Source organism: Triturus cristatus, chromosome 1_2, assembly GCF_964204655.1.
Source record: "Triturus cristatus chromosome 1_2, aTriCri1.1, whole genome shotgun sequence".
NCBI lineage: Eukaryota > Metazoa > Chordata > Amphibia > Caudata > Salamandridae > Triturus > Triturus cristatus.
Window position 1 is genome coordinate 664,162,731 of NC_140580.1, and position 25,692 is coordinate 664,188,422.

At 47.2% G+C, this 25,692-nt stretch overlaps 1 protein-coding gene across 2 annotated transcripts in view; it reads left to right on the plus strand.

Annotated features, from left to right (window-relative positions):
- The window catches only part of OGDHL (oxoglutarate dehydrogenase L), a 713,311-nt gene that overhangs the window by 430,275 nt on the left and 257,344 nt on the right, over nt 1-25,692 (plus strand). For both annotated transcript variants that reach the window (XM_085608435.1, XM_085608426.1), the window contains one exon: nt 24,809-24,936. In XM_085608435.1, coding sequence (XP_085464561.1) covers nt 24,809-24,936 — 128 coding nt within the window. The remainder of the gene's footprint in view (nt 1-24,808; nt 24,937-25,692) is intronic.

Genomic DNA, 25,692 nt, shown 5'->3' on the forward strand with positions numbered 1-25,692 from the left:
GTTTTTATTATTGTCTGGTGCATGGGAAAAGAATAAAAAAGGGGAAGGTTGTGCAGAACGGGCATTTAGTGAGTCCACTACACAATCAGTCCGAATAGTTGGTCGACATGTTTCAGCCCTTTCTTCGCCCCGAAGGGTCGGGGGGCTTTCGTCAGGACCTTGAAGGTGTTGAAAGGGTGCTGGGATAAAGGGATAATACCCAGAATCAAAAAAAGGGGGAGTTCAAATGTCAATCTGTAGCACTCCTAAAGAAGGTTATTTGCCTGTGGGGGACAAAGAGTACAGGGGTAAAAAGACATCAAAGTCCTTGCACATTTGGTAGGACATACGTCGAAAAACCAATGTTGATGCAATGCTAAATTAGTGAATCTACCAATGAAGCAAAATATATGGCAAATCTTCTAGATACAGTTTAAATAAAATGCAAGTGGTGTTCGAACACGTAGCTAGTAGTAGAACAAATTTCGAGGCAAAAGCATATATAAAAATGGCAACTCTTATTCCAAGATATCTGTATGTATATATGGTCATTTTTCATTAGGCTCATTGGTGTCCGTTGCATGGTAGTGAGCTGAAATAGACCATCTTCGATATGTTAGTTGATACAGCCGTTTTTTGTGCGCGGCCGCACCTTTGTACTGCTAAGCTTTAAGTTTCTTACCCCTAACACGAATTGGCACAATGTGGTGCTTAAACAGTGTGTTAGTGTGATCACAACAATTATGGGGTGCAAACCGACAGAGAGATAATAAGTGGAAGACAAATCTTACTCAAAGATATCTGTTTCTCGTTACTGATACATACGTGGTGGAAAAATGCGCCATTGTCGGTTTGTAGGTCGCTTATTGTGCAGGATAACACTGGGCGTATTTAGCCCCAACACATTTTTACAAAATATGGTGCTTAAGTCGCGCTTTTACTGTGATAGTAGTAAGGGAGGGGCGAACAAAACGGAAAAGTAAATAAATAGTGTCGTCCGTGTACCTTCTGGTGCTTCTATTCGAGGCTTCAATAAATAGGTACGGATGCGGTTTACTGCTGTAAATAGTGGGAGGAGGGAGGGGGGGAACAACAAAACAAGGTTTACAAGTAAGGATTAGCAGTGAAACAACGTTACGTGTCTTCTCTGAAGGCGGTCATCTGCAGGTTGTTCCTACCGGGTTTTCGCAGGATGCACGACTTGTGCTGACGCTGTCTTCCTGTTTGTATGCTGCAACTCGGTTAGGTGTTTATAAAAGGTGAAGTGTGTGGAGGGAAGAAAGACTACTATTTTATTGATGTTGACAGCGAACAGAGTGTTATATTAAGCAGTGTGTTCTCTAAAAATGGCCACTAATTATGGTTGTTAAATAGCTAAAACATTAAGTTTATGCTAAAAAATAGCCCTAGGTACAATCAGTCAGAATTTAAGTTCTGGTTCGTATTTGAGAGACAAGTGGTGTTATGTTAATCACAGTTTGTAATTTTTTGCACTTTATAAATTTATAATTTTATAAATTTATAATACATTAAACCAGGGAATTTCGTCATTTAGCCCTATGAGGTTCGTTTTTAGACGGTGCACCCATCTTTGCTCTTTCTCAAATAATAGTTTCTCAGCATTAGATAGTTTTGAGATCAGAGTCTCTAGGACAATCCATTTGAGGTCATCAAGGGTGTGTGGATGATCAATATAATGGTTACTCATCTTGGTGGTACCTCGTTTGCACTTGACATTGCTTCTGTGTTCACAGATTCGTTGTTTGATTTTACGGCAAGTCATCCCAATGTATTTGAGTTTACAGGGACAAGTAATCATGTAAATGACATGGGTTGTATTGCAGTTTGTGTGTTGTCTCATCGTCCATTTTAGATTTGGTGTTAAATCGGTGGATTTAATAGTTTCTGTGAGATGGCATACAGAGCAATGTCCACAAGGAAAGTGGCCTGTCACTGGTGGCATACCCCATAGGGTGTTCGTTATGGAGTTCGTCTTTAGTTCCAAAGGTCGAGTGTGGACTAACATGTCTTTGAAATGTTTTGTTCTTCTGTTAGCAAAGAGGGGTTTAGGCCAGTCCAGGTTGCCTGATGTCAGTATGCGCCAGTTTTTATTGATAATTTTCTTGACTGCATTACTAGCTGTGTTGTATGTTGTTACAGATGTTAGTTGGTCTGAAGGCCGAGTTTTAGGTGTTGTCTCAAGAAGACTCTCTCTAGGTTGATTTCTTGCTCTTTTTTGACATTTATTGACAATTTTGATGGGATAGTCACGTTTAGAGAGTTTTGTGCAGAGGTCTTGTGCTTGTTCCTTGTATTCTTTAAGCTCGCTGCAGTTCCTTTTGAGGCGTAAAAATTGGCTGTATGGTAAATTTTCTCTGAGGGGGCGTGGGTGAAAACTGTTGAATGAAATTAGACTATTTTTAGTGGTAGGTTTGAAGAAGGTTTTGGTCTTGATGGTGTTATTGACCACAAAGATGTTGAGATCGAGGAAGTCTAGATGGTCCTTGTTAGCATTGACAGTGAACTTGAGGCACTGGTCTCGTGTGTTTAACCAGTCATGAAAACTGTGCAGGCTATCCTCTGTACCAGTTTTGGGAAGGTACAGAGAAAATTTACCATACTGCCAATTTTTACGCCTCAAAAGGAACTGCAGCGAGCTTAAAGAATACAAGGAACAAGCACAAGACCTCTGCACAAAACTCTCTAAACGTGACTATCCCATCAAAATTGTCAATAAATGTCAAAAAAGAGCAAGAAATCAACCTAGAGAGAGTCTTCTTGAGACAACACCTAAAACTCGGCCTTCAGACCAACTAACATCTGTAACAACATACAACACCGCTAGTAATGCAGTCAAGGAGGAGGAGCCTAGCGCGCAACCAAGATGGCCGCGTAGGTGCGAGGCTCCCGAGGACCTCCGCGACCTCCTGAATTAATCCTGGCGATATCCTGTCCTTGTTGAGGGGACTGTGTCGGGGAACCCGAGCTGAGGCGCCACCCGTTTTTTGGGCTCGAATCGGACCCCGAACACCGGAGGGAGCATCGATCGAAGGTTGCGGCCTTCTCCTCGCCGGCCCCCCGGATTGGAGTAGTGGGGCGATCCGGGGACAAAGTGAATAACAGCGGCGAGCGGGGCTGGGCGACTCGCGTACCCCGCACTTTCGCTTTCGCTTTTGCGCCCTCCTTGCTCTCAAGCGGGGTCGGGCGGCGGAGCGGGGTGCGGTGGTGTGGCCTTGTCCAGGAGCCCGGCTGACCCGCCGGCGGTGGGTTGACCCGCGTTTCGGTGGTCGCCCCCTGCCCCCCCCCTGGCACCCGTGACTTGGTATAGCGGCCCGCTCGGGGAGCTTGACACGACGGTGGAAGAGCCAGCATGTCCACCAAACAAGATGGCGACCGGGCGAAGGTGAAGACGACCCGCCGTGGCACGGCGCACCAGGCTAACAGTATGGACCGCTACACGCTCCAGAAGGGTTCTCCGGAGACATCGCGTGCATCCCCGGTGGGCCCGACGGAGGCATCTGCTCATCCGGTGGATCTGACCCTCCGGGACGTCATGGGCGCCATCGCAGAGATGAAGGCCTCGGTGGACCAGCGTTTCGATACCTTAGCGCAGAAAATAGACTCGGTCCTGGTGGATGTGAGCCTTGTGAGGGCAGACTTGTCCAAAACAAACGACCGAGTCGACTCCCTGGCCCACACCACAACGAGCCTCACGACAGACGTGGTGGCCCTCCAGAAGGAGGTGCGCCGGCTTGGACAGGCGAGCGCCCTGATGGACCGGCGACTGGAGGATTCCGAGGGTCGGGCCCGGAGAAATAATGTCCGTATTGTGGGGGTGCCGGAGGGACGAGAGGCGGAGGCGGCGGATCTTTTCGTGGAAGACTTGATCCTGACCCATCTCCAGCCCCGGGGGCTGAGTAAGTTTTTTGCGGTGGAGCGTGCTCACCGGGTCCCCGGGGGCAGACCTAAGACTGGTGCCCCGCCGCGGCCTCTCATTGCCCGGATCTTTAATTTTCGGGACAGAGATGCTATCCTCCAGACCTCCAGGCAACAGGGACCGGTCAAGTTTGACAACATGGAGGTACATTTCTACCCAGACTTTACTCCGTCGGTCCAGAAGCAGCGACAGAGCTTCCTTGGTGTTAAACGTCGCCTAAGGGACCTGAACCTCAAGTACTCAATGCTCTTTCCAGCTAAGCTGAGGGTAGAGGTGGATGGTCGCACGCACTTCTTCGACCGGCCCGAGGCGGCTGGGGACTGGCTGGACACTTTGCCTGGAGATCGGGGCCGGGGTGGTGGGGGGGGCGCGGCTGGCGAGGAGGGCCCGCCGGATCAGAATTGAGGGGTGACTGAATAGGCCTTGCTCTGGACGTTGTTCCTTCACCATTTATTGATTGCGTATGTTCCCCTCCTGTGGAGGTCGTGCGGGGTCTGTTGGGGGCTTCCCTCCTCCTCTGGGGGACTAGTTAGTATTTAGCTATGGGGCGACAGGCACACTGCACTTTGGGGGGGCTGTCTGGGCTCATGCAGGGGTGCAGGGAGGGGGGAGTTCTGTTGGGACCGGGGGGTGGGGGGGGTGTGTTGTTTGTTAGCACCGCAAGGCAAACCCGCTACTGTGTTGTTGTTTTTAGGATGCTCGATGGGGGACGACCGATTGTTTCGACGTACGATGGGGGGTAGGGATTTGACTGTGTTGTCATGGAATGTTAACGGCCTGGGGGATAGGATTAAGCGTGGTGTGGTCCTGCAGTACTTAAAACGTATTTCACCAGATGTTGTCTTCCTGCAGGAGACGCACCTTATAGGTAACTCCTTTCATGCAATGAATCGGCGGGGATATCGTTTGGCGGCCCATTCCGGCTTCACCTCGGGCTCGCGGGGGGTGGGTATTATGATTAAGAACTCGCTCCCGTTGGAGATTGATGAGGTGCGCCATGATGAGAGGGGACGCTACACGGTTCTGGTGGGAAGAATGGAGGGTAGAGTGTTTATCTTTATATCAGTGTACGTCCCGCCTGGGTTACAAGCCACCACATTTGCGGACCTGGGGCACCTCCTTCTGGACCTTCCGAGTGGCCTGCTGGTGGTTGGAGGGGACTTTAATGCGGTAGCCTCTGGGTCTATGGATCGCCATCCCCCTAGGGACCTCCCCCGGGCACAGGCGTGGCTGCCCGGCCTTTTGGACACGCTGGGCCTGGTGGATTGTTGGCGATTAAAGCATCCTGCACTGCGACAGTACACCTTCCACTCGGGTGCCCATGGTAGCCTCTCGCGGCTTGATTACCTCCTTGTCCCGGCGGCCCATGCAGGGAGGGTGGGGGAGGTGCGCCATCTGGCGCGGGGTATCTCAGACCACTCCCCATTGTTGTTGCATTTCGATGTCTTCCCGAGGGGGGATGGCAGGGTGGCCCCAATCAATGCATGGTATTTGCGCGACCCCACCATTCGTGCCGATTTGATTAAATCCCTACAGCGATATTTCGACGAGAATGTGGGGTCGGTCCCCTCGGCCATCTCCCTGTGGGAGGCTTTTAAGGTAGTTCTCAGAGGGGAGGCCCTCTCCTTTATCTCCCATGCCCGGCGGCGCGAGCGGGAGGAGGTGACCCGGGTAGAGGCCGAGATTGCAGAACTGGAGGGTGACCTGGGGAGCGGGGTTACAGACGCCAAGTTGCATGTCCTACACCTAAAGCAGGCGGCCTATCGGGCCCTCGTCACGGAGGCGGCCAGGGGCCTCAGTAGAGAGCAGCAGGGGCGATTGTATGATGTGGGTGATAAGGCTGGCAAATTGATTGCGTGGTTGGATAAGAGGGAGAGAGCGAGCCGCGTGGTGCCTTTGATTGAGAGTGTGGATGGTGCATGTGTCACTGAGCCGGAAGCCATTGTCTCCTGCTTCGCGGATTATTTCCGCGAAGTTTACTCCCCGGTTTCCCCCTGCTCGGAGGAAGATTCCCATGCCCTGCTTCGGGACATCGCTCTGCCCTCCCTTACGGTGGAGGACAGGGATTCGCTGGACGCCCCTCCCACCTCGGACGAAATTGCCTTGGCTATTCGCTCGGTTGCATCCGGCAAGGCCATGGGCCCCAACGGTATTCCCATCGAGCTATACAAGCTACGCCCGGATGTGTTGGCGCCCCACCTGCGCGCGATGTTCCTGGCGGCCCACTCGCGGGGTTCCCTCCCGCCGGACCAGCGTCTGGCCACAATTGTGGTGATCCACAAGGAGGGGAGGCCCCGTGAACGGGTCACATCCTATAGGCCGATTTCGCTCTTGAACGCGGAGCCCAAAATCCTCGCCAAGGTGTTGGCCAACCGGTTGATTGGCGTGGTGGGCGATTTGGTCCACCAAGACCAATCTGGCTTTATACCGCACCGCAACACGGCGCTCAATCTGCGGCGCTTACACGGGGTGCTCGCGCGTGTCCCATTTTTGCGGGAGCCGGCCATCTTGGCGTCCTTGGACGCCACCATGGCGTTTGATACGCTTGAATGGCCATACATCTGGGCGATGCTGGCGAAATTTGGGTTTGGCCCGGGTTTCATTAGCTGGGTCAAACTGCTGTACTCGGGCCCATTGGCGCAGGTGGTGGTGAATGGGCGAGTCTCGGCCCCATTCGCGCTGGGGCGGGGCACGCGACAGGGTTGCCCCCTGTCGCCTCTCCTGTTCGCCCTGGCCCTGGAGCCCCTGGCGGAGTGGCTGCGGTGGCACCCTTCTATCCGTGGTCTCCGCTGGACCCCCGAGCATGAGGACCGTGTGTCCCTCTATGCTGACGATATCCTTCTGTATCTCGCCTCCCCGCGGAAATCACTGATCGTCCTGGTTGATGTTTTGCGCTCATTCGGTCGCAACTCAGGCCTGGTCATCAACTGGGCGAAATCCTGTGTCTATGTGCTTTCCGGGGAGGCTCCGGTCCTACCACGGGACTGTCCGATCCAGATTGCCTCCCAAGGTTTTCGGTACCTGGGTATCTATATCACTCTTGACCCGGAGGCCCGCTATGAGCGGAATTTGCTACCCCCCCTCCGGCGCTTGAGGGAGGACTTGGTGCGCTGGCGGCGTTTGCCGCTCTCGCCGCTCGGCCGAGCGGCCTTGTTTAAAATGATGTCCCTGCCGCGCTTCCTCTACGCCCTCCAGAATACTATGGACTTGGTCCCGGCACGCTATTTCCGTGAGGTGGAGGGCCTCCAGCGGCGCCTGTTCTGGGACGGGAGGCCGCGCATTGCTCTGGCTAAATTGACGCTCCCGTGGTACGATGGGGGGGTCGCCCTCCCGGACATTAAACGGTATTACTGGGCCTCCCAACTAGCTGCAATTAATCATGGCCTTTACGGGCCCGCCTTGAACCCGGCTTTTGAGATGGATAAGATGCTCCTGCCCGGTGGCGATTACAATCGAGCGCTCTACGCTGGCGCGCCCGACTCCCGTTTGACGGGACCGACGCGTGTCATGGTGCGTGTCTGGCACGCGGCTAATGCAGCTATGGGGTGGAAGGACCGTTTGACCCGGGCGTCACCGCTGTATGCGTCTGAGAGGTTGGGCTCCCTGTGGACGTCGAAGGGCTTCGAGAAGTGGGACACGATCGGAATCAGCACGGTGGGAGATCTCTGGACGAGGGGGGGCTTCAAAACTTTTGAGACGCTGCAGGCGGAGTTCCAGCTGCAGGGCAGTGAGTACTTTCGGTACCTACAGGTTCGCCATGCGCTGGGCTCCGTCTTCCCGGATGTCGCATCCATTCCGGAGTCTTCCCCCCTGGAGGACAGAGTCCTAGATGGCCATGTCCCGGACAGCACGATCTCCCTCATATACAAAAAACTGATCAACGATAGATCGTGCCTGCTGACTAGTCTCCGCGAGGCTTGGGTTGCCGACGGGCTGGAGCTGGACGACGAGGATTGGATTTCCGCGGTGGCCTCTCCGAAAGAGGTGGCCATCCCGGCTCGCCTTCGTTTCGTCCAGCTCAAGATCCTTCACCGGGTTTACGTGACGGGGCCAAGGCTTCTGCGTATGGGTTTTGCTGGTGACGGAATGTGTAAGCGTGGCTGTGGTGCGTTGGCGACTTTCATGCATATACTGTGGGAGTGCCCGAGGGTGGAGCGATTCTGGCGTGGCGTGCATGAGGTCCTGCGTGTGGTCACGCGTGTCGCGCTGCTGCCTGAAGCGAGGAGATGCTTGCTGAATGTATGGGAACCGACTGACTATTCGGTCCCGCAGACGCGGTGGGTGACTCTGGGATACATGATAGCCAAGCGCGACATTGCTCAATTGTGGGGATCCCAGAGGCCCCCTGCGGTGTCGGCCTGGAAAGAGCATATGGATTGGTGTATGTTTCGTGAAAAGGTGGTGTATGTGGCGAGAGGTAAGCCTGGGGCGTGGGTGAAACTCTGGGGCCCCTGGAACGCCTACCGCGGGGGTATTTGTGAGCCGCCGCTGCTACCGGCTGCCTCGCCTGCTCCGTCTCCCTAGACGGCCCCCCTCCCTCGGCCGCGGGCGCGCGGTCCCCCAGTCCCTGATCTATTCCCATTCCCCTCTCCAGAGTTCTGCTGCTGGTTTGGATCCCCCACTTATGGAGCACGCGCTGTCGCTTTTGATCACGGGTTGCCTTGCGGGTGTGGTTTTTTGGTGTTGTTTTGTTCCAAGAAAAGGGAACCGTACTGTGGGCATGGAGCTGTGTGGCCTGCACCATTGATTACTCCTGTTTTACTACTCTTCACTGCCGAGAGACTTTTATTGTATGTATGCAATCTGCTTTTGTCATTCTAGCGGCCGGCCGGGTGGTTGTAGGCCCATACCTGTAACTTTTACAAACTGCAATAAACGGTTTCAAAAAAAAAAAAAAAAAAAAAAGTAATGCAGTCAAGAAAATTATCAATAAAAACTGGCGCATACTGACATCAGGCAACCTGGACTGGCCTAAACTCCTCTTTGCTAACAGAAGAACAAAAAATTTCAAAGACATGTTAGTCCACACTCGACCTTTGGAACTAAAGACTAACTCCATAACGAACACCCTATGGCGTATGCCACCAGTGACAGGCCACTTTCCTTGTGGACATTGCTCTGTATGCCATCTTACAGAAACTATTAAATCCATCGATTTAACACCAAATCTAAAATGGACGATGAGACAACACACAAACTGCAATACAACCCATGTCATTTACATGATTACTTGTCCCTGTAAACTCAAATACATTGGGATGACTTGCCGTAAAATCAAACAACGAATCTGTGAACACAGAAGCAATGTCAAGTGCAAACGAGGTACCACCAAGATGAGTAACCATTATATTGATCATCCACACACCCTTGATGACCTCAAATGGATTGTCCTAGAGACTCTGATCTCAAAACCATCTAATGCTGAGAAACTATTATTTGAGAAAGAGCAAAGATGGGTGCACCGTCTAAAAACGAACCTCATAGGGCTGAATGACGAAATTCCCTTGCTTAATGTATTATAAATTTATAAAATTATAAATTTATAAAATGCAAAAAATTACAAACTGTGATTAACATAACACCACTTGTCTCTCAAATACGAACCAGAACTTAAATTCTGACTGATTGTACCTAGGGCTATTTTTTAGCATAAACTTAATGTTTTAGCTATTTAACAACCATAATTAGTGGCCATTTTTAGAGAACACACTGCTTAATATAACACACTGTTCGCTGTCAACATCAATAAAATAGTAGTCTTTCTTCCCTCCACACACTTCACCTTTTATAAACACCTAACCGAGTTGCAGCATACAAACAGGAAGACAGCGTCAGCACAAGTCGTGCATCCTGCGAAAACCCGGTAGGAACAACTTACAGATGACCGCCTTCAGAGAAGACACGTAACGTTGTCTCACTGCTAATCCTTACTTGTAAACCTTGTTTTGTTGTTCCCCCCCTCCCTCTTCCCACTATTTACAGCAGTAAACCGCATCCGTACCTATTTATTGAAGCCTCGAATAGAAGCACCAGAAGGTACACGGACGACACTATTTATTTACTTTTCCGTTTTGTTTGCCCCTCCCTTACTACTATCACAGTAAAAGCGCGACTTAAGCACCATATTTTGTAAAAATGTGTTGGGGCTAAAGACGCCCAGTGTTATCCTGCACAATAAGCGACCTACAAACCGACAATGGCGCATTTTTCCACCACGTATTTATCAGTAAAGAGAAACAGATATCTTTGAGCAAGATTTGTCTTCCACATATTATCTCTCTGTCGGTTTGCACCTCATACATGTTGTGATCACACTAACACACTGTTTAAGCACCACATTGTGCCAATTCCTGTTAGGGCTAAGAAACTTTAAGCTTAGCAGTACAAAGGTGCGGCCGCGCACAAAAAACGGCTGTATCAACTACCATATCGATGATGGTCTATTTCAGCTCACTGCCATGCAACTGACACCAAGCAGCCTAATGAAAAATGACCATATATACATACAGATATCTTGGAATAAGAGTTGCCATTTTTATATATGCTTTTGCCTCGAAATTTGTTGTACTACTAGCTACGTGTTCGAACACCACTTGCATTTTATTTAAACTGTATCTAGAAGATTTGCCATTTATTTTGCTTCATTGGTAGATTCACTAATTTAGCATTGCATCAACATTGGTTTTTCGACGTATGTCCTACCAAATGTGCAAGGACTTTGATGTCATTTTACCCCTGTACTCTTTGTCCCCCACAGGCAGATAACCTTCTTTAGGAGTTCTACAGATTGACATTTGAACTCCCCCTTTTTTTGATTCTGGATATTATCCCTTTATCCCAGCACCCTTTCAACACCTTCAAGGTCCTGACGAAAGCCCCCCGACCCTTCGGGGCGAAGAAAGGGCTGAAACATGTCGACCAACTATTCGGACTGATTGTGTAGTGGACTCACTAAATGCCCGTTCTGCACAACTTTCCCCTTTTTTATTCTTTTCCCATGCACCAGACAATAATAAAAACATAGTCCAGGTAGTATGAGGGACTAAACTCTTTTTTTAAACATATTTTTTCACTCAACACGAGCACTTTATCACAATTTTTATTTCTGATCACTACTGTTAAAATCCAGTGGTTCCCTCCGGGTGGAGGAAGCATAAACAAAACCCAATGATGATGCTGTCACGTTCTTTAGGCGGAGAATCAAGATATACCGTCCTACAAACCACCTAAACGTGAATGAGGGTTTTTTAAGGAATAGATGAAAAACCATATAACCCTGGAAAACAGGTACAAGTGATCCATTCTTTTTTTGATTATAGACTACTTGCCGGAAGGTGAATGGACCACATCTCCTTCTATCTCTCTTATCTTGATTTAAATATAGCATTTCTACTTTGGCCAATCTACGACACAGCCAGATTTTTACACTCCACTTCACCCTTCAGAGGAGAAGAAGAGACATCGCCTCAACCCTTAAAGGGCATGAAACTTTTACATTGACGACACACGGGATCATCATGCAGATGATCAGCTCTCTGTAGGATCCTCTATAGCAAAGAAATGGAAGGTGGTTCAGAACAGGACCTAGCCAAGATGGATAGTCCTGTGCATCAAAATCTGCTAGACACTGACCAAGAAGCAACCCCTGGATGCCTGCTGGCTGATTCCACCAAGGCCAAGGCTGCTATGAAGGCATTAGCAAGGGGATGACTGTTCTGGCTACCTGCCAGGCTTCAATGTGAGCATCGGTGCACACGGTCATGAAATATTACTACCTTGACAACAAGGTCTGATGGGAGGGCCATTGTGCCCACTTGTTCCTGTAAAACCCTCTGGTCCGAGTCCACTCCATGACCCTCTGCTTTTGGGAGGTACTGCCATTGGTATTTATTCTAAAGGTGAGGAATTTGTGGTTAGAAGTTTTCATCAGATGTTACTTACCTGGTGGATACTCTGTCTAACTACAGATTCCACTAGCCTGTTCTCTGGAGTGGACGTCTGAACATCATGAAAATGTTCCTACCTAGAATTTAGCACATTGTCACCCACAATATATTTGAAGTGTTCTGTGTCAGAGGCAGGGAAGGAAAAACAATAAGGAACTGATGTCAGTGTGCAAGGGCGGCGCTTATATGCAGCTCCGCTCTCCCTTCCTGGACATCTATCAAGTCATTGCAGCGCCACAATTCCCTGCACACAAGAGCATTGCTCAGAAGGTTCTCTAGAAGATCCAGTCTGGTGCCTGTGGGTTATTCTCAAGGTGAGGAATCTACAGGTAGATAGAGTATCCACCAAAAAGCGTGTTACCGAAGGAAAGTAACTTGTTCATTTGGTTGGCATCAAGTTGGCTTGTAGATGGCCAAGACCACACATGAAGATAAGCAGCAGAAGTTACTATGAAAGGACTTGTTGTAGGGGCCATTGTGAGGTGACAGACGTGGCAACAAGCTGTGGGCCACACGTCAGGCCGAGCATAAGGAGCTAATGGTATGTAGCAGGCATATACTCTGCTGGAGTGCGCATGTCCCATACGTGCGCGCCTGCGGTGTATGATTCGCCTCTCTAAATTTCCATTTGTAGTTAAAGTAATTTGTGTTTATCGTTGATTGTCTGAGTACGCAAGCATAATTCTGTTTGTTATGTTATGATGATTTGTATACCTCACTAATAACCCAGAGGGTATCCAGGCGCTTGAGCAGGTGTGTAGATGTTTAAATTTGTGTGCGTGCCTATCCATACCTGCCTATTTCTTCTCACATGCTGCAGTGCATGTCTATGCACTCTGAGTAGCTGTGTGATGCCTTCTACATCTGCATACTTGTCTGCATTAGTGAGTGTAAAAGTGTATGTATTTGCACATCTTTGTATATGTGTGCATCTATACACACACATTTTCTGTTTTAGTTGTTCTACAAATTAGGCATATCAGAATATCTGACCGAGGAGGTGTACATTTGTCGGTTTTGGGGGGTGGAGGAGGAGAGAGAGAGAGACAGAGAGAGAGAGACAGACAGAGGGGGGGAGAGAGAGTGTTTTTGAAAGGGCACCATTATTTTTACAGAACTGCACCGATGGTTGGTACGTCATCCCTGCCACAGAACACCGACATGACTGTTAATTACCGTTTACACCGCAGTTCACCTGTTGAGTGTTTATCACCAGCAGGCCCGCCCGTACATCCGCGGCGCCCCTTCAGCCCGTCATCAGCAGTGTGTTTCCTACACCTCCCACATCCATCCTTGCAGCTCTCCCAGGCGCCATTAATCAGAATGTGAACGGGGCACCGAGGCACATTATCAAAACAGAGATGACTGGAGCAATTACTGTAATCCATTAACTGCCTGAGTAATGGGTCCGGGCAACTGAGTGTATCGCTCCAATATGTTCGGCTTCTCCGGCGTGGAGGCGGGGCAGACTCCGCCGAGCCGCCCTGCGTCCAGCCGGTAACGTGGCTGCCAGGACTGAACGGATGAAAAGAGGAGCCGGCTGGTGTCTGCCCCCCGGTCGCCAATCACGCATTTCAGAATCCATGCGAATTGTCAGCCTGCCTAATGTGATGTTACGTAAAAGCTTGTATGACGCAGAGTATTGAGGGATCAATGGTGTGTAAAAGTGGGGAAGAAAAGAGCCGCAGGAGAGCGCAGGCTTTCGGAAACCCTGTCAGAGAGAGCTTCTCAGGAGATCCCGGGCTGAAAAGCCAGGGTACCCAAATCACATTTTTGGAGGAAGTACATAAAGGAGTGACCTAGGCTTGAACCTTGACCTCAGTCACTCAAAGCTTGATCTCTGCTTCTAAGCTGCATCTCAGGATGATTGTTTGAACACAGTATTTTATTTTGTCAGCCATAACTTTTTGAACAAGATGGCTATCCACGAGAATACTTGCAGTGTTACAAAAAGAGAGAAACAGAAAGATAAACATTGGAAAGTCTGAGCTCCTGGTTTATACCAACGATTAGAAGCCCGGAGCGCCTCAATTCTTCAGTGGCGCTCTCAGTATTCCAGTATAACCTTAAAGCCCGCTGCCGATGTCTGTACCAGTTGTTAAAGGCCGAATTATAGGCCTGAGCCACAGACAGGGCCTATAACAATGTGCAGGCCTTTAACAATGGGCATAGCCCGAGGCAGAAGGGCTAATAGGCTATTAAAACTGTCTACCCACTGAGGGTGGAATGTTATAAATTTAATAGAGATAAACAGAATGTTTGAGTTCTTGGCTAATACCAGCCATTATAAGCCCGGAGCTAGTTTATTGTCTGCAGTGGAGCTCACAACATTCCAATGTTCTAATAACTCATAAGGATGGGTAATTAACAAAAACCAGGCTGAGAATTCAAAGAAAGTAAACAACTCCTTTCTGTGGGTAAAACTGCGAATACAGACCTACAAATAAATTGACAGACACAGAAATAGATATATATTTCCTCAATTTCCACGTGCAGCTTGAATAATATCTTTTTTGCTTTTTGTATTCTAAGTGACAAAAACTGACAAATTCCCAATTATTTGTTTTGTTTTACTATTCATTTGTTTGTTTGTAATTGTTTTCTTTAATCTTATTCAATGAATGGATTAATTCCTGCTTAGATGCACATACACTTTTTTAGGGCTATGTGAGGTGGCAATTAAGCTTTGCCTTCAGGGTTTTACACCCCTGAATTTGGAGGCTGGTCTTGATCGAAAGAGGAAGAGAGTTATGTAAACTGACACTTGACGCCATGTCCTCCAGTACCAATAGACCCTCCCCTATGCTTTTCTTAGATAGCTTGACAGTATTTATGTGTTTACCTCCCCTCCTTAATCTACCAGGGGGTTTACAGGAATTACAGACAGGTTTTGAGTTGTCAGGACACATTTTATACACTTGCCGCATGTCGAACAGGTAATCTCCGAAGTAGATTGGCTGAATTATGGCCGTCATTTGTTTCAAGAAGAAAGGCATCAATATGTTTACTTTGAAATGAAAAACGAAGATAATATTTAATCTTTTTGTTGCTTTGAAAGGAAAGTTGAAAAAAGCTTTGTTATATCCCACTGTCCTCATGGAAGACAGGCGCTGTCAAAGTTTCCACAGTAGCACAAACGAGACCTTTTGATTTTGTCAACCTGCTTTCTCTGTCCTCAAGACCTAAAGGTTTCCATAAACAGACCATGAAGAAAGTTGTACTGTAAACATTTTTCAATGAAGAATACGCGGAGTGAGATAAAGTTTAGTGCACGGTAGGGGTGGACTGACTTTTCATTTAATCTAGTTAATGAGGGCTCCGCTGGCTGCTCTGAAGGTTTGGTGGAGGCTTCATGTTATAACTTATTTTCTTATAAGCATCTCTGAAAATAAAATAAAACGTGTTTCTAAAGCTGCAGTGTGCAACATCTCTCTCTGTGCTGGATCTCCTCCCTTGCAGTCACCTTGCAAACAAACAGTGGTGGCTCCTCCGCTAAGGCGGAGGAGCGCCGCCCCACTGCTTTTAGCAGTGCAAAGAAGGACAAGTAAAATGCTAATATATTATCATTTTATTTGTTCCAATCCTGCTGCTTGGCAGCTTTGAGGGCGGGGCTGCTCTGGTGACGGAGGAGCAGGGGGAGGAGTGGTGGGCACTCTGTAAGGTCCGCAATGACAGTTGGGCCGGCCCGCACGGGCTGGCCAAAATGTCATGCGCACATTGCATGTTCTCCACCCAGGCTGCACTACAGCCTGGGTGGAGAACATGCCCAGGCCCCTGTTCCCTGGCTGAGCGCTCAGACCAATCTCAAAGCTGCATTGCAGCGTTGTGATTGGCTATGGAGAGCCTGGGAGCCCGGGTGCTTCCTGCTTGCACAGAAGCCTTGAAGAAGACAGAGGAGAGGTGGCAGTAACCGGCCGGCAGGTAAGTTAATATATATATTTTTTTGTAAACCTCCCTTCCGCTCTTCCCCTTTCCCCGCCACACTGCTGCATCCTGGAAGCAGCCGCCACTGCAATCAAACACTGGAACCTCACAGGCACTGTGGCAAATCTAAGAATGTTAAAATTCTGCAACTAGACATTTATTTAGGGACACTACAACATTTCTGCATCCGCCTTGTCTTGTCCCTCCCAGGTTGCTTTTTGCAGAACTCCTGCTGCTCCCAAATATGAAGCTGACCGTGCCTGCTAATATTGCTGGACCTCTCAGCTGCCTTCGACACACACATAACCATCCCTACCACATAAACACCCTGGAGTCTCAAATGGGTTTCAACAGCAATAACTGTTTCTCCTCCTAGCTTTCTAACCAACGCTAGACACTCCAATTCCGAAAAGAACCCTGTTACCTGCGAAGCTCCCCAGCGTGCCATACTGTTCCGCTCTTCTTCAGCCTCTACATGGAGCTGCTTGGCTCTCTACTCACTGACAACAGCATCAAGATTCGCCAATTTACTGATGTTACGCAACTCTACTTGAAAGTCTTCTCCGCTACAGACATTCAAAGCTTGAGAAGCTGTCTGCACATCATCCAGACCTGAATGTCAAGCTCAACCCAGTTAAGTCAGAATTCCTATTATTAGCCGTGAACAACAAACAGGAAAGAGTACAAACCTGGCTCGATGACAAGAACCTTGACAGCATAGCACCCCAGCTTTTACAGACTGCCAGGTCACTTGAATTCACCCTGGACACCAACCTTACCCTCCAGCATCACATTGACAAAATAACAAAGATGCCCTAGTACCAGCTCTATCTTCTAAAGAACGTGAAACCATTTGTTCCAGAAAGCTGCTTTAGCACTGCTGTTCAGGACCTGATTTTCTCACATCTGGATGATGGCAATGCCCTGCTTGACAGCCTCCCACACTGGCACCCCTTAAGGGCATCATACACACCACAGCATGTCTCACCCAGGGCCTGAAGAAATATGATCACATCACCGCCATCCTGATGGAACTTCATTGGCTCTACTTGCTGTCCTGCACAATCTTCAACATCAGTTGTATCATTTAAAAAAGCCACCAGGGCCTGCACTTCTTCCCACTATGCAAACAAGTTCATCATTTCTGGTGGTTCTTGGCACACCCATAGCTAGGACAATATGAGAATGCAGCCTATGAAGTGTAAAAGACAAAAAATAAGACAACAGGCTCTTTTGTGCATCCAAGATATGCAACAACATCCCTATATCCATTAGGACCTCCCGATGCTTCTCCCATTGAGGAAAGAGTTGAAGAAACCCCTGTCTAAACCCATTTCAGAGGATCACGGGCAAGCAGTAGTTACTGAAACAAAAGACCCATAGTAACCTCAATAAGTTGAATGTCCAGTCCAATACTTACTTTCTATAGTGACGCAGTATTTGTTATACATGCAAAACACAACACACTAAATAAACCTCACAGTGGTCTTTCAAGGCTAGTGCTCTAGTGTGGGGTGCGGCCACCCGTGGTTGATCCTTCCCGCTTCTTTTTTCTCTACGCTAAACATTGCATCCTTGGCGGATTTAAGGAAGTAACTCCAAGTGTGACTCACACTAGTGTTGCGCATTAGTGTCTGGCTTTAACCTCGAAAGTTCAGCTCCCCAGATTTTAAAGCGTCAAGCTTGTACAAGTTCCAAAAGGGCCTATTGCTCTTCTTCAGTCTCACCGAATAGCAGCTTTCAGAAGTGACCAGGAACCTGGGACCTCTCATCAGCACTATAACAAAGAGCAGCTTGCACTGCGCACGCCTGCTGTCAGTGAGGTTGGTGCACTGAGGCGGTTGCAGATGGCGACACCTTCCAGATGCAGCAGCTCCTCCTTGTCACCATTAAGGTGGTGCAGTAGGAGCAATGCTGCACGGTCTCCCCCAGCCCCCCCCCCCCCGAGTCCCTCTAATGGTCGCGGGGGCTCCTCTGACACAGGTGATGACCAAATGGTCTTAGTGGCCCCCTCCTGGCATCTGGGGGTCATGGGCATCGCCGACATTCCCCACAGAGTTGGTTCTTCTAGTTGATGTGACCAACAGTCTCAGTGGCCCCTTGCTGGCTTACAGGAGTCACAGACATGGGTGACGACCCCAATAGTCAAAGTTGCAATGGGCGGTGGCCCCAACAGCCTCAGTGGCAATAGATGATACCCCAACAATCTCAGTGGCAATGATCAATGGCCCCACCAGTGTTAGTGGTCACCTCCAGGTATACTGGTGTGTCAGACATGGGCGACTGCCCCAATAAGACCAGTGACAGCAGGCTACGGCCTGCAACTTCACAGCCTCCCCAACTGGGATTATTGACTTCTGCCTGAGAGCAGATGGCTCTCTCACAACACCGGCCAGATTGGGACAGGGCACCTCACACTCTGCTTACCATGATCCACTTGCCAGGATCCCTTCTCATCCTTACTCCATCCAGGCCTCCTCCTCGCAGTGCACACTAGTCTTAACTGGTAGGCAGAAGGTGGGTGCTCCAGGCACAGGGCAAATGTTTTTAGCTTCATGCATGATGGTCCTCCACCCAGCAGGGGGACAGGCATCCCTTGGACCCCAATCCTGGATGCAGCAACTCGAAGTCTGGACGATCACATCTCTTGTGATGAACAGTAGCGTTGAACAAAGTGTGGGATTTTGGCTCCCACCTTTTATAGTCCTAACCCACAGGCCTTCATATTATGTACCATACACAAGCACACACATGCATTCTAGCTCACACACACAAGTATCATGTGCTGTCTGGTGCTACTCACAATCCATGGAGGCCAAGGGTAATTTAGGCACACTGCCATGGAACGTTACATCAGTAGGTAAGTAGGCCCACTCCAGGTAAAAAGACCTGTTCACACTTCTCATTACTACTAAACACAAAATGGTTATGCTGCCTCCATCGTACTTGTGTCATTTAACTCCCGGTAGGGAAGAAACCCTCTACCATCACAACGGTAGCGCTTGCCTCTCCCCTCCTGGTCTAACCAGACCCCGCATTAACTTGGGACAGGCCTCAGTCATTGCGCACACGCATCATCTGTGTTATTCCATGAACAAAATTTGTTACCAGGGGTCCAGATATCCATGGACCTGGGTAAATAGGCTGGGGTACATGTGCATCATCATGCAGGGGACTTTCCCGTTCCAAAAGCACCACTTTAAAGAACACTACATCACAATGCATTAGAAGTTCACAAAACAGCTGCCTCTCCTATCAATCATTGAATTTATGCTTCTCTGTAGCCTTTACTGCGCTCCACTGCTTTTTGGCTAGATTTGTGCTGCAGAAATATTGCATAAGTATGTAATATATCTTTATTTAATAAACAAAGCTTTGTATCCTAACCTGGTGGATCTAGCTACCTTCTACCGCAGTAGGGTCTGTCCAAAGCAGGAGAGCTGTGAGGGCACAGACTTGTTTAGCATAACACACTACCTAAAATCCGAAATGCTTTGTACTGAAGCTACAGTGGGTAAAATTCAGATGGTATGAAGGGCACTTCTGTTCCCTAAAAGCCGCCCATCTCAAAAATACATTGTTTTATCAAGTGTCCCTCCACTTGCGTGGTTGATGAGCAGCCGTGGCCCGTGCAGGTAAGAGGGTGGGGCGGTGGGGCCCATGGAGGGTGTGGGGGGGATTTCGACTTATGATGATGAGGGAAAATTAAGTAAATAATGAATTTCCCCTCGTCATCGTCCATCGAAATCCCCCCCACTGGACCCCACCACCCTACCGCTCTTGCCTGCACGGGCCTGCAGCTGTTCATGAGACCTTTGAAAGAGACAGCTTGCATTTTGAGTCCTGATTAAAACATCACAAAAAAGGGATGCTGCAGGGAAAAATATATTGTTTTCCGAATACAGTGTATCCATGAGATAATGAATTAAATGTGTGGTTATGAGATAAATGTGTGAGGATTCGTAGGTATTTTGAGATGCAGAATTACTCCCTCTTGCAATGCAAGCACTCATCAGGACTTGGAATAATACATTGAAACGCCGATAACATTAGATGAGTGAGTGATACTCCTCACGGTGAAGTCAAAAGCCCACTCGAATTGTTAGTAGAGGGTATGGCAACCAGCAGGCTTTCAAGCTAGACCTAAATCGAGGCTTTTGTGGACATACCTTCCTGTTGGAAGCTACAGGCAAAATATTGTTTGCTATGTACGTGTATCGCAATTGAATTAAGTAGTGATTACTCGGTTCTGTCTTTTAATCGTCTCTTTCGTCATTGTTCATGCCTTTAATGAGACTCCTTTACGACTCTGGTGCCTTTTTAAGCCAATTAGCTTTTGGCCTAATCGTATTTCCTCTCGTTTACTACCTTTATGGATCTCTTCCTCCAGCAACCCTTGATAATGTTTACTCTCTGTAATGAGCTCTGTACTGTACTTAGTTCTCTTTCTTGCACTCATCTACTCACCTTTTAAATTACTTTTTCTGTTCTATGTTTTGTGTAAATCGTTAGCAAATCAACAAGTAATCAATAAAGCTCTTGACTTTGATGCTGTTGTAAAAGTTCAGAGGTATTCTGGCAAAATTACTTCATAGTATGTTCTGTTCACAGATATACTTGGTCCTCCTTCCACAAAGCGGTAGTTATTTTCCTCTTACGAATATATATTTGTGCACATACCTGCATTTTATTTCTTTTGAAAAATTTCTGATGATGTGCACTTTGTGTTAAATAAAAAACAAAGTGCTTTGATTACATGGCTGTAGATTAACTTTGTACCAAAGTAGCCGCTGGCTCCCAAGCCAGATATTGTAGGCACCTAATCAATATTTTCTGAGCCACCAAGTTCAGATGACTGGAAATTAAAAAAGTACGTTGCTGGATAAAAGCAACGTTGTTTTATATATCACATCTTTTCACAAAATGCTTGCCTTCGTTTCCCATATTTTTTCCCCTATCTTTAACTCAATTTCAAAGTCTGTGACTCCCTGATTTCCTCCCCCCGCTCTCAGTACCTCCGTTGACCTCCTCTTGTTTGGCTCTCTCACTTTTCAGTGGTCCTACGGTCCCACTGACCCACCTTCACTCTTTTATCCCATACACTCACTTTGTCACCATTCTCAACCTTCTGCTCCCATTCTCTTGCATCACCCACTCTCTTTCCATGCCCACCTCATGAATGACACTAACCTATTTACTCTCTCTTCTCCCCTTCCACTTTTTACTCACTCACCAATCGTTTTCCTTCAAGACCCTTTGCTCTCTGTCCCATACACTCACTCGCCTAGTGAGAAACAGTTTTCCCCCCTTCTTTTGCCTTTGAACGCAGCATGATACAGATTGTAACCTGCTTGGTGCATCCTCTCCCGCCTGAAAAAGTGAAATGCTTCCTACCACAAGTAGTCTTCAGATAAACAGTGTACACAGTAGTGAACCCACCCTTTTCTTTGAAACTGAAGGCATCTTCAATCATGTGGTTTATCTAATAAAGTGCCTGAAAAATTCGACCATATCACCCTGACATTGAAGGAGCTTCACTGAATCTTTCTCCAGGCCTACATCATCTTTAAGAAGAGAGAGATCTCTACTAGGTTTTCAGAAACAAAAAACCAGCATAACTTGCTAGAACCTCTGTGGAGGACAATCCCATGCTAGAAGCCAAGACACTACCAGGTTGGTAATACAGGAAGGAAAATACCACTTGGCAATTCAGAAAAAGACTGAAGCCAGAGTTATTCTTTAAACATTATCATCTCACATGTTAGTTACCTTCCTTCTTTGGCCTTACTGTAAGTGTTTCAGGACTGTTCTTTTCGGGGAGGGGGTCACCCTGCTGTCTAGTGATCTGTTGCTTCTCAACTATGTTTGCTCCACATGAGCACTCATACATACATGCATGTTACAAAGAATAAGCCATTATAATAAATTGCATGAGTTTCTTTTTTCAGTACATTTTATGATACTTCACAGAAAATAAACATGCAGCTCACGGAAAAATGTGGACGGCTAATTGTATATATAGAATGAGCATTTCAGAGAAATGCTCCTCCGCTGACCATAAATGAAGACCTGTTTTGCCTTTTCCTGTTTTCCCGCTCTCTTTCCGTGTGTGTGTGTGTGTGTACACACACAGACATCGGCACAAACACTTTCTGCATATGTTCATGTTCACCAGCTAAGCAAATAACTCTTTCTGTGTTCAACTGTCATTTTAGAAAAAGCATTCAGTGACTTCAGAACAGTTCACCAAAAACTGCAGTTTTTTTTGTGAACTAAATTGAGGAATAATTTTGTACACCAAAGTTGAATTTAGGAGAACAGTATGACCATTTTGGTAACATAAATTGTCTATCTTGATTCACAGAGTTTAATTTGGATGGAATTTTATGTATGCAAAATACATTTGCTTCTGCCGAAATTCCACGGATGAGGTGAAATTTCGCAGATTTAGCATTTGAGTGGCCCTACCTACAAAGGTTGGGGCGTTTTCTCAAGGTGTTACCTTGCAAGCGTACACATACTTCCCTCCGGTTGTTGGCCACTTTGAACACATTCAAGAGTAATGTGGCTACATGAGCATTGGGATGGATACTTCCTCCGTTCTCTGTATCGCAATCACTTTTTTTTGCCAGAATTTCTCAGTTTGAATCAGTGCCCAGCGCTCACTAGTGCTCCTGGTGCTAGTGGACGCAAGAGTTGTCGAGGAGCACCTCTCTCTCAAGTGGACCCACAACCTGGTTGCCTCTGTACACTCAAATTGGTACTTTCAAGATGGCAGTGTTACGGAAGGAATGCTGAGTGTGGGCATAGAATATGGCCTAAATGAAAACCGTTTGAGGTACCTTTGAATTAGATGTTCTGTGACTGGGAAACGATTTAACTGTTTCTCTAAAGTTTGTTCTAGTGGCTGATGAAAACTGACTGCATTATAGTGATGCTTTTTGTGTATAGGACTACAAAAAATTAAATAACTAAAGATGGCATTTGTGGCACTGCTCATCTAGATGAAGAGTGCTTGATGGATGTGGGAGGTCGCCGGTCATGGTCCCTTGAGGGTGCAAACAGTGAGACACCCAGAAAATTGTTTGTCTATCAGATTAGATCTCCTTGTGACGTGAGGCGAAAGTGGAAGGGGGCGTGTTATCAATCTCCTGCATTTCTGCAGGACTCTTTGCTCTCTCTTGACGTATCTTTCGATGGTGGTGGCTGGTGCAGTGACAGCTGGGCTTCATTGCCCCTATATGCATGTCTGAGTGTACTGAGCCATATTGCAGCTGTGCAGATTGGAGGGTGACTAGCATGGGAATGACTCATAAGATCTGTCTTCCTAGGAGCATAAAAGCATCTGAGAAGATTACCAAAATGCTGCCCTTTCGGAGGAATAATTCTGTTCTAGGCTGCACTCTAGTGCTGAATCTCCTTAACATGTGGTCTCCAATAAAGACAGCTAGTCAAGCCTGTCCAGAGGTGAGAACACTCTGACCTTGATGGGAAGGATACACAAGAAAGGTCAACAGTGTGGAGATCAAAATCGTGGCTGTAGAGGGCAAGTTATATGCATTGTTGGCAAGGTTACATGGGGTGGAAATAGCAATACATATATTGGAAAAGAAAACAAGCACAGTGGAGGTCTTCCATTCCTAAGTATGAGAAACGAGCAAGACTTTCACTAACTTTCAGCACTTCAGTCCCCATTTAGAGGATAAGTTCCAGAATTGCAGAATGGCAGCTTATGTTTAGCTGGCCATGGTCTAGAAAAGAGCATTAGTTAAATAACTCGTTTGAGGATTTCTTTCCAAAAGCAATAGTCCTTGACCGGCAACTCAGCATCTTTGTCCTGAGGAAGGCGGAGGGGCTTCTTTCAAGGAATACGATCAAAGCAAGATGAGGCTCTCGCACAGGGCTTCAAATCCTCTAGGATGAACTATGCAAGAGTTGGTCCTAAGATGAGCTACCGGGTCGAAGGAAATGTTATCCCAGGGCTGGTCGTTCCCCTTGTTCCCAGCCATGAGTCTTAAAACTGTTGCTGAAAGGAAAGACATACAGGGACTGAGAAAAACCTTTATTGTCTGGGGTGCCTAGGCCAGAGTGCTTCTACCCTCCACACTGTGAGTTTTGTTGTCGAGTAATTGTTTCTATAAATGCGACACATTTTGTCACAGGCTTCTGCATTTTTGATGATAGTCCAGGACTTGGGACTCATGTTGTCTGTAGTCCAGGACTTGTGACTCTTGTGTTCTTTTGGTGTTGATCTATGGTCTCTGTCTGCGTTTACATTTATTGCATTTGCCTGTAGTAGATTGTGGGTTGTCACATTGTCTTGGTGGCCCAGACTTGTGGCCCAGGACTCAATAGAGACGATTTTATTAACAGTGTGCACCATTTTGAGGTTAGTCTATGCAAGACCACTGACCCTTCCCACCCCCCATTCGTCTCTGCAATATTAATTGCTCACAGCCCTACTGGATATAAGCTATTTATGTTGAAATTATTGTTATGCCTGGTCCCTGGTTGAACATGGTGTGGTTTTGTTCTGTGTTTCAATACACAGTTTTTTAAAGTAAATTGTAACAATAATATGTGTTCCCGGGTAGGGAAGCGGGACAAAACCAACCCTATTTTTAAGGCGTAATAAGGCGTTCTCAATGGAGAGAAGACCTATGAACTATCTAAATCCACATTTAGGCTTGTAGAACGTTCCCCACGTACAAATTTCACACGCATTAATTCAGCACATGTGAGTATTCCTGGATATCAGCGACTTCCAGATTTCTAGGAGTTCTCCGGAGATTCTTTGTAAATCCCTTTGGAATTTAGTTTCACATGAAGTTATAATCCTATAGGAACAAATGTTTGACTTCTGTTCAACTTTCTGTGCGTTCACAGCAACCTCTTTAATCTAAACAGTTTTCTGCCTAAATTCTAAATATTGTATCTTACATATGTGGCCCTCATACACATGTTCACAGTGATCTCTTTAGAAGTATGTTTCCAGCAATCTTTTTTTTGTATTTGAATACAGTCATCGTCACCATGTACTTCATGACCAAGATGTTGACAAAAGGACGTGTGTACCAATGAACCATCTGTGGCCAAACCAGGCTCCCTACACTGTGTGTAACAGCTCTCTGTCAGAGTATGGAGTTTTGGGTAGGTACCTCCAAATCAATGGACCTTCCAGGTTTTACTTTTGTTTTGTTGTGTTTGATTTTGGCAAAGATGTTTAGTTGTTCAAACTAATTTACACCAGATCATGGTTGGCTATCCTTCAATCTTCTGTTTGTAAAACACTATCAAAAAAGTATTTTCTATTCTGAAATAAACTTTTTAAATCACTTGTTTGTTGCACCTGATGGCTTTTCCAGATATTGTTACGCCTTGTATTCCTATCATAACTTTCTGATGAATATGTCGAAATTAGATTTCTCACCTATAGAATTTTCCCGGGCACCAGACTTGACCCAGAACATTTTCCAGCAGTTCACCCTGTATGCTGGTGGGTGGCGCCATATTGATCCAAAGTGACTGCACACCACCTTTTACGTTCTACTGCATAGCTGCATATAAGTTCCACCCCTGCACACTTTTGTCAGTTCCTTTCTTACTGTGCTGTCCTGTGCAGATATGGAGGTCTGCTCCCAATTTCTCGGTTTTTCGAAGACTCTGAATTCTCTTCAGTCACTGTGTGGGACAATGTCTTCCCCTAAACAAATACAGTTCATGCCATGCCATGACTGTAGGAAGCAGATGTTGGCCAAGGGCCCCAATAAGTGTACCTCTAATGCCTGAGCTCCAGTCATGACTCGAAGTCGGTAGTGTGCCCTTATGCACCTAAAGTCAGTCAAGGAGCACTGGGTGAAACCTAATGTCGCTGAGCATAAGAGGATGTCCCTTTTAAAACAGAGG